This window comes from Parasteatoda tepidariorum, chromosome 7, assembly GCF_043381705.1.
Source record: "Parasteatoda tepidariorum isolate YZ-2023 chromosome 7, CAS_Ptep_4.0, whole genome shotgun sequence".
NCBI classification, from domain to species: Eukaryota; Metazoa; Arthropoda; class Arachnida; order Araneae; family Theridiidae; genus Parasteatoda; species Parasteatoda tepidariorum.
Window position 1 is genome coordinate 21,819,811 of NC_092210.1, and position 10,455 is coordinate 21,830,265.

General features: G+C 31.4%; 1 protein-coding gene across 1 annotated transcript in view; it reads left to right on the top strand.

The window, feature by feature from the left end:
• Nucleotides 1–10,455, top strand: part of LOC107447920 (fatty acid synthase) — a 78,359-nt gene that overhangs the window by 12,840 nt on the left and 55,064 nt on the right. Inside the window, exons 6-8 of the mRNA XM_043045247.2 lie at nt 1,429–1,551; nt 5,296–5,529; nt 7,598–8,046. Of these exons, the coding sequence (XP_042901181.1) occupies nt 1,429–1,551; nt 5,296–5,529; nt 7,598–8,046 (806 nt within the window). The remainder of the gene's footprint in view (nt 1–1,428; nt 1,552–5,295; nt 5,530–7,597; nt 8,047–10,455) is intronic.

The following is a 10,455-nucleotide window of genomic DNA, read 5'->3' on the forward strand; positions in this document are numbered from 1 at the left end:
TATATATATATATATATATATATATATATATATATATATCTTTTATCGATACTATTACTCTGCTTGACAATCGCTAAGGAACAACGGATTTATGCAAACTAGCGTTCCGGACAGCCCACAAATAACCGTAAAATTAAACGCAGGGAGCGTGGTAGATCGAGATCCGTTATCTGTATAATTGGCAGTGCGTACAAGCTCTTCATTCTTTCGAAAACTTATGATGTTAGGTGTTTAACCAATATTGCTCCGTAGGTTGAACTTATTTCTATGAAAGTAGTGTTGCAATAATTAAGTGCAAAATATCAGCAAGACATCATTTGAGTGCTTACGATCGTGGGCAAGCAGTTGGACTACTGGAAACAGGTTAAAATGCCACCACCGTGGCCAAAATAATGGGAGGGCAAAAAAGTACCATCTCGGGATTGAAAAAGGTCGCAGAGCTGGAAATGCTTAGTGAAATCATCTCGGTAACTGCAGTAGGAACTCCACACCTGAAGAGGATCGATATGGTGACCCCAGTGGTAAAAAGGGAGCAGAAATGTCACAACTAGTAAGATAGGTTCTGACCTTGCAACCACTACCGGTACAGAAGTTTCTGCAAGTACAAATTCATGACGATTAAATCAAGTTGGTTTGTATGCAGGGAAGCATGTTCGATGCATTTCGCATCAAGCACGTCATCGTCGAGAAACATTACGCTGGTGTAAGGAACGTATTATTTAGGGGTGACCAACAGAAGCCTAGAGTGATGTTCTACGGCGAACCCCGTTTCACTGTGACAGAGCCATTAGACACCCTAGAAAGTGAAGGTAAAGTATTATTCGTAAGCAATGGCCTGCGTACTCTCCGAACCTGAAGCCTATAGAGCCTGTCTGGGATGCTCTCGGCAGACGTGTTTCTCAAAGAACACGTCCTCCCCGAACTGTATAAGAGCTGACAATTGTCTTGAGAGAGGAGGGAGACAATATCCCCAAGGACACACCGATAGTTTAGTGAACAACATAAGTAACAGATGAAAACATGTGTTAGTGTCTGAGGTAATAGTAGATCTTGCTGAGATACTCACACCTGTTTCATTCTGGCAGGAAGACCCATTTTTCGTGGCTGTTTGGAAATCATCTAAGCATATTTTTTATGTTTAATTCTCTCATTTTTTGATGTGACAATATTTGTACCGTTTTACAATATAGTAAATGCACATTATTTCCAATAAATATGCACCTAGTTTCATTTCTTCAATCAATCCCTATAATTAATTATTGAGAAAAATGCAACTGTACCTTAGCAATTGTCACGCAGTGTATATCGGTTTTCTTTAACGCGTGTTTTAAGCTATGTCCGAAACAAGAAGTTAACTGATGGAATGCAAAAATGTTTTTTTTCTTACATAATAAAACATCGAATCGAAGTATGTTATTATTTATTTAGCTGATGGAACCGTGAGAAGTGAAGGAGTAGTTGCTATCTTTTTGCAGAAAGCTTCTACGGCTAGACGAGCTTATGCATCTGTTCTATCTGTAGGATCCTTTACATCTGGATTTGTTAAAGAAGGTAACAATAAATAGATGCATTTCAAATGAAATTTATGAAGTGACAAGCAGAATATTCTAATAAATGCATAATATGTTGTTGGTATATGTGGCATGATTTTGGTATTTTGAAATCTTAGTTGGTTTCAGGTATGTTTATAGGGCACAGCGAGGAAATTTAAATTAATGTATATATATAATAAAATTATTTACTTTTCTTTTATTCTGCGTGTTCCAGAATAACCACCTTTTGTGTGCTATATTTTAGAATCCTTTTTTAGAGGAAAGCAAACTCGGATGAATAAGGGGTCACAGATTAATGTTTCAGATAGGAATAATAAGTATGTTGTTGGTATATGGGTGATTCTCACGAAACATGACAATTCACTGTCCCTTGCTCCAAGATCTAATACTATAATACTAGAAGAACGTTTTTTTAAAAAAAAATTAATAAATAGCATTGCTATTAGCATTTTAAAATGACTTTGCACTAGCATTGACTGTTTTGTATACTTAAAAAATTAAATTGAATATCAAAGTGTCATTTTCCTGGCATGTCCCAAACAATATTTCCAATAATAACTAGCTTCAAAACTTCCCATACATTTTTCAAAATTTAATTTTTTTTTATCTTATTCTATGTAAGGATTTCTAGAATATAGTATTGTTTACTAAAACTTCGTTTAAAATAATTTTTTCTGTCAATAATTTGTTTGTCCCATGAAAATCCTGGCTACTTTTATTGAGTGATTTATAACCAAAATAGATAGCGCCAGGAATCAATATCTTATGTTAATAGATTGATTAGATACCCTCCTATCTGAACATGTCTTGTTGCATGAATAAAGAACCAATTTTCTGGCTCAAAATCTATTTCAAAAAATTTTTCAAGGTGAGTAGGTTTTTATGCTGTCATTTTCCTGGCTTCTTGAAATCATTAATAACAAAAACTACATAGATTTATCTGAGTTATTTTAAGAAATACTGTTGTTTTCTGCAGAATATAAACGTCTTCGGCCAAAATATTAAATTAAAGTAAAGTTATATGCTATAAAATGGCGAATTTGTCATTATCCTGGCTGTCATTTTCCTGGCTTATGAATGCCAGGACATTGAAGTGTTACCAGAAATTCTTTTTAACTGCTAATACTGTAAAGAGGGAAAGCAAATATTAACCTAATACCAAGTTTATGTATGATTGTAATATGCTTGGATGTAATCAAAGTTATTTATTTATTTAATGATTGATTATTATACACAATTTTATTCTGTACATATCAGCAACAAAAATTTTTTTGTTTCTTTCTACAGTGGATAAAAAGAATTAATTTAAGCAATTTATGGTCCATCTAACATAAAGGCTTAAGTTGAGTTACTTACTATTAACTTAAAATGACTGTTTTTTAAACTTCTAAGGTAATATGTCATTTTCCTGGCATTCAAGATTTGGTGAATTTCTATTTTTTTTTCTCGAGCAAATGTCAATAAACTACACTGCTGTCTGTAAGATATTAGTAAGTGTAGTTAAAGAAGTAAACAAAAAAAATTTTAGATTATTTTGAAGACTTAAAATGTGAAGAAATTTTTTGGTCCGAATTGTCATGTTTCGTGAGAATCACCCATATATATCATACTTTTTGGTATTTTAAAATTCAAGTTGGGGATATGCTATATTATACTGTTGGGAAATTTGAATTAATTCATAGATATAATAAAATTATTTACGTTCCTTTAAAATTCAGGGTGTTCCATAACTAAAATCTTTCATGTGGTGTTTTTTTAAATCCCTTTTTTAGAGCGAAAAAAAAACAAACAAATATGTATACAGGGATTGTGAATTCAAGCGAGGAGGAAAACAAAGACTGATAATAAAATCAAACAAATCTCTACTGAAGAAGTTGGAACTGTAGAAAATTGCATGAGAAAACAGAGAAAGAAAGGATTAGTAGAAAGACTTACAGGTCTCAACACGCAATCAAACTAGTTTTGAATTTTTTCAATCCGCTTTCCGTTGCTTTGATAGATATCTACAGTATCTTTTCTTATTTTCTTCATTTAAATAATAAGATACATCAAATCCGGGAACTTTTCTTTTCATTTTTGACAAGGACTCAAGAAATGTGTATTAAAGACGGTGACTACGAAACACCCTGTAAAATATAATTATTATTGCATAAATAGCATATGGAAGAATTTACCCCGACCCGCCCTTATTTAGGGCATACGGGTAAATGTTTATTAAAATCAAAAAAAAAAATCCAGAGAACAGTACAAACACAAATTACATAAAATACACATCAGACATGGCAACAGCCCATGAACATGGCGGGCGTAGAACAGCTAAAATCATGTAAGGTGATAAACATTAAAACAGCAATATATTAAAAGTGTCAATTAAAAGAAAAATTTAAAAGAGCAATTTAAAAGATAAACGTGCAAAATTTACAAGAGAACAATATTGTAAAACATTTAAAAACATTACTTTTAAAACCAATTAAATAGTGCAAAAGTAAATAACAATAAAATTGGAGCAAGTAAAAGAAGAAGAGTTTATAAAAGACATAGTAAAAGAATGAGACACCCAAGCTGGAAGGAACAAGCTCCGAGAAATTAAGGACCGTCCCCCAATACATCCTCTAAAGTTTGTTTAATAATCTTTTTTATGATATTTCAATATATGCAAAGTATATATATGCATAAATAGCATATATATACTTTGTGTTTCCTTCAATATATGTATTTAATATATATAAATGAAGGTTCATATTTTGCTTTGTATTTCAATGAAGTTAGGCAATTCATATTTATAGCTTTACTTTCATGTAAATCAGTCGAGCGCTATGAGTACTTTTCTTATATTTAAGGGAAGGTCCTCTGCTTTGGTCGCCAGGCGATCTGCGAAGACTACCAACAGAGTGCTCGCAGTCGAGCATTATACAGTAGAACAATTTAAAGAGGACTGATACCATCGGTCCCTTCGCAATCTGATTAAAGTAGTCTCTAAGCAGCTCACTGACCTCTGCCAGTGATGGTTGACTTCAGTTATCGACTAGTAACTGTAACTTACGACTAGTCTACTGTGAAATTCAATTGTTTTTAGTTTAGGATTTATTTACGTACATTTCTTGAGTAGCTTTACCTTTTTAACTCAAATCATATCTTAGACTCGAAATAGAGACACACCACATTCAATCATTATTTATATTTATAATGAAGCAGCTGTGATTTCTTTTTAAACTTGAAGTGATGGTTAAGAGAAAAAAATTATTTAGTTTAAACCTGGTTATAAAAGTACTACCACTTTTTACTCATTGATAATAACTTACTCTTACTGTCTTGCCACTTCTGTCTTAAAAGGTCTTATACCCAATAATACTGACCTTTCAACACATAATACATAAAAATAGAGCAAACTTATTTCTTTGTTGGTTTTAAACTTGTTTTTATTATGTTTTTATGAATACTTTTCCTTAAATTACTTTGTCCCATAGCCGAGATAGGACAGATACTTGGTATAATATTTTGTTTTTGAATAAAAAAATATTTATCTCTTGATTTCTGGAAATATCATTGTATATTTACGAATATATGAATCTGCAATGTGTACTTAGAAACATTTGCAGCTCTTTTAATTGACTACCTGGTATCGTTCAAACATAATTTAAACTGGATACCACTTTTACTTCTACTCTTGATAAAGGCAGTTATGGGACATTCTGTAAAGCACTCTGTTGCAATTGCTAGCATATTAAATTATATATTTTAGGATTTGCTGTACCCTCTGATAAGATGGAAGAAAACTTGAGCAGACATGTCTTGAAGTTGAGTGGATTGCATCCCGACCAAATTGATTTCATTGAAGCGCATGGCACTGGTACAGTAGTGGGAGATAGTAAGGAGCTGGCAGCTATAGAGAGTGTTTTTTGTACAGGCACCAGAAAAAAGCCTATTTACATAGGATCAGTCAAGAGTAATATTGGGCACACTGAAGCTTCCTCAGGTAAGAATATCTCAGCTCGAAGCATGTTATGAATTTTATTAATTAGTTATTAATTAATTTTTTATTTATTGAAAACACTTCCCCTTTATTTAAGTACGATACATGAATCATGATACGCTAATACTTTGAGACGTTTCAGTAAATTAAAATAAAATGTAGCTCATGCATGTCAAATACGACAGTTAAAAAAATATAATTGTGGTAATTGTTTATATTTCATTGTATTTGTTATGTTTAACTTTAAACACCCATTTTTACTTTCAATGTGTAAATATGCCGGTTTGTAAATTCAGTGGAACAAATGAAATTTTAACATGAGGTAGCATTGTATTTGTTTGATGGTGAAAGTTTTTCCCTTATAGAAAATATGCTAGAAAGAACATGTTAACTAAAATAAAAACCACAATTATACATAAAAAATGTTAGGGGTTCATAAGTATAGAGGCTTCACAAAGTTAACAAGAGCTACCAACAGACATCATCCAATCATGGCCAAACACCTAGACCTGTATTCCACGACTCTATCTTTTAACCGTTATAGTGGAAAAAGTATGTAATTTTTACTCCGTTTAGATGACATGGTCAGCGACTAGACTGATATCTTTATCTTTAAACTTTCACACTGAAACCGATGATAGTACTTTCAGCTCACAGATTTATTGTGCGATTTGCTGAGTGGGCATGCAGATTATTTTATTGACTAGCAGGATCAAACTCACGACTCTTAGACAAGATACCAAAATTTGCTTAGTTTCAAAAAACAGACTCTACATCAAATGATGATTTGAAAATAAATTTATCAATTTAGCTTTACATTAATTTAAAATTAAGACGCTTTTAAATTCTTTTTTTTTTTCAAATTCTTTTTAATTTTAATATTTCATCATTAATTTTAGGCATAAAAGTATTTTGGAACTAAATAGGATTTAAGTCTGCATAATTGAGCATGTTCTCTTTAAACCTCATAAAGAACTATAGAGAGAATGGAGGAAAGTTTTTCACCAATCAATACTCAGGGTAACTGTCATTCCAAAATCTATTTGTAGGTCTACTTGTAGGAACATGATAATAAACAAAATGCATTTAGGAACATATGATCACAAACGCGATGCAGATACCCAAAAAGTTAGAAATTGAAAGAAGCTATGCAATCACAAATCGCAAGAATATATATTACACAAAAATAGTTTGAACCTCACTTTTTTTTAAAAAAAAAAAGGTGTTAAAACAGGTTTTAAAGTTGCAGTTGGCTTTCTCTCCAGTTGCAAATACATTCTTGCTCTTCTAGATTGCGATTGCGACTATATATTCCCAGATGATTCTCGATCTTTGACATATTCCTGACTTACGTATTGAATTCTTGAAAATGATTCTGAATCACCCGGAACATAAAAACGTTTATAAAAATATTTGAGGTTCATGCTCTCTACTTACCAACACGTGTCCACTTCGCTAGCGCAGAATACATTGACGTAGATGCTTGAAAATCTGCGCTATAGTCGCTCTGACGCTGTCATCTGTGCTCACTGTGGACTCAGCCTCACTTGCGAGAAATCAAAAGTATAGAGATACATATCTGAATCGTATTATTATTCAGTCGATTGGATACCTGCAAGCGACGCATCCTAGGCATCGTGGCATTCGTTGATTCAGAAACCAATCAGGTTGGACAAACATGCATGACGTCGTTTATAGGCATCCAATAAAATATATTTAAATCAAATGGTTAGTATAATCACGTATTCTTCTTCTCGTAAGTACCCTATTGTCGTAATGTGTCGTTTGCAAGTACCCAATTGTCGTAATGTTAAGGTTGTTAATAGCAGTTGTTTTGTTTTCACAATTTTTCTTTAAAATAAAACCTTTTTCAATCAGTTGTAACTTGTAACTGATTGATTATTGATACATTCTCACAAGTGTCATCATATCTATTGACAAAAAAAAATATTGTCAAGATTCATAAATTAGCTTGTTATTAGTAGACTCTAAATTTATTTTATTTTAGTATAAATCGTTTTATCTAGAATATTTTTTGCTAAAAATTTTGTTAAACAATAAATTCTTACAGGTCTAAGTGGAATCATAAAAGCATTACTAGCAATGGAAAATGGAAACATTGCTCCAAATTATAATTTCAGAAATCCAAATACCGGTTCAAAAGGACTAATGAATGGCTCTATGAAAATAGTATCGGAAATCACACCACTTATAAGTCCATATGTTACAGTAAGCTCTTTTGGAATTGGTGGAACACTACTACAAACTGTTTTAAGACAAAATACCAAAAGATATCCAAACAATTATTTAACGAGCTCGAAAATTCCAAGACTTGCACTTGTTTCCGGTACATGTGAGGAGGCTACCCAATTTCTGATTGATTATATTAAGTACAGCCCTGATTTGCCGGACGAGTTTTTTGCTCTCTTGCATAAGCTGTCGTTTTGTTCACCTCAACTAAAGCCCTGCAGAGGTTACATTTTGAGTGAAAAGGAAGCAAGTGAAGCATCAAGTATTAAGGTGAGGCATTTTTCTCATAATGTACCTGAAAGAATTATTTTACTCTTTTAAATTAACTGCATGATTCTCATAAAATACGAAACAAATCGATTAAATAGACCCGGAGTATTCACAAATCAATATTCTAAATTTTAATTCTAAATGAAAAACTTAATCATATTTACAACGTATAGAGATGAGATAGATGCTTAATTTATATACATATTTCTCTTATGTGGCAACACTATAGTTATTACTATTGGCAACACTATAGTTATTACTGATTTTATCAGGTTGTTTTAAGTAATACAGTCAAACCTCGATACCTCGAACTTGAAGGGAGAGGAGAAAAAATTCGAGATACCGAAAATTCGAATTATCGAAAATCGCATGTTATCGATGGTAGGATAAAGAAAGATGCTCTTTACTTACCTTATTTACTATTCCATATTTATTCTAAAAACACTTTTTACACTTAAAAAGATTCAATTGCTGTTTGCTTTAAAGATGTGTAGGAAAATTTGTCTATAACATTTTCTAAGTGGACTATAGCTTTAAATGTCTCCTCTGACATATTTGTGTGCCTCTCAATAAATCTCCTTACAGTGTCCACTGCAGAAAGTGTTTGTTTGAGAATTGGTTATGATTATGAGAATTGATTATGAGAATTGATTATGATTATGAGAATTGGTTTTCTATTCTTAAAATTTTTTGGGGGGAATATTTTTTTATTTTATATTCAGAAAAAAAATCTGCACTACTTATGGAAAAAAATTCAAGTTATCGAGGGATTAGAAAAAAAAAAATTCGAGAAATCAAGTTTTTTTAAACATTGAGTGAATAGGAAATTTGAAGGAAATTTTTTTTCCTTCGAGATATCGAAAAATTTGTGAAATCGAGGTTGGACTGTATTTTAAATAGTGTTTAAAAGTTTATACTTATTAGTATATTTATTTAGATTAATTTTGTATTTTTATAAAAAAAAAATTAGATATTAAGAAATCAATAAGGATTATTTTTAACCTTTTATAAATGGCTGACGAAATTTTAAACAATAAACAGTGTTATGGTGCCGCTGAGGTGATTTATTTATCGACAATGTCAACCTTCATCTATCAAAAGGTACCTCCAGATAGAATCAAGTTAACATGTCTTATATACTAGTGAATTGGTATTTAATATTTATAGTAGTAGTTACACCACACTGCATACTGTACATACAAATTAATGGTGATGGAGCATGTCCTTTTCTAGCAATAGTTTGTATATATTATACTATAGTCAAGCTATGGTTCGAGAGGTGCGTGAGAAAGTAGCACAGCACGTAATGAAGTATTGAGATAATGAAGTATTGAGATAAGTATTGAGATAATGAAGTATTGAGATTTCAGAATAGAGAAGGAAATAATTTTAATACTTATGTTGCCTAAGTGTACTAAATACTATACTCGAACTTATACTTACGGTCGTCTGCGTGGTTTAATGTCTGACAAAGATTTTAAATTATTGCTAAAATTCAATATATAAAAACTTTAACAATATAAATAGTAATAATAATAATTTGTAAATAGTTCATTCGATTTTATGATTTAGTTTTAATTCCATACCTTTTACTTATTTATTTTTAAATTGGTATTCTCTGTAAAAAAAGAACGTTTAATTTAACATTCAAATTATCCCTAATTTATCAAAATGCACTTTTCTAAATTTTTTCAGTTATAGTACCACAAGTTTTCACTGTAGCGTTAAAAAAATACTCATACATACTTCAATGCTAATATTTGCTATTTTCACAAAGAACGGGTGAGCGAGCTTACTTAATCGGAGTATAGTATGTCTTATTTCTGCATGACTTACCTTTTTAATAAAGCAAGTCTTTTTTTCTTAATACTATACAATCTGTAAATAAATTTAACCAAAATTGATGAGGAAAAAGGGATGTGGAGTTTTCACTGTATTTCTCCAAGCAATAAATTTTTAGTGATAAGTATATTTCTTGTTTTGTTAACGATTCGATTCTCACTAATAAATTGCTACTACCTATTTTTCCTAGTAATAAGTTTTCCGTGATAAGTATACTTTTTATTTCGTTAGAGATTCGATAATATTTTAATTAATAAACTATTGCTACCTAATACTCCGATTAATAAGTTTTCAGTGATAAATATACATTTTATTTTGTTAACGATTCAATTCGCGATCGCAACGCTCGAGTACGCCGTCTAGCGGGAGCCTGTAAATATCGGACATTAATTTATCACGTTTTCATTTAGTTCCATCAAAGTCATTGACTGAATCAGACGCCATTTTTTAGCAGCAAATAAGAAACAAAATTTCCCTAAGGAAAAGGCCGAAGAACTTGAAAAAAATCTCCAGAATATTAGTAAATCTTTCAGGAACAGAACACGCCAAACATTTGAAGAAAAATTC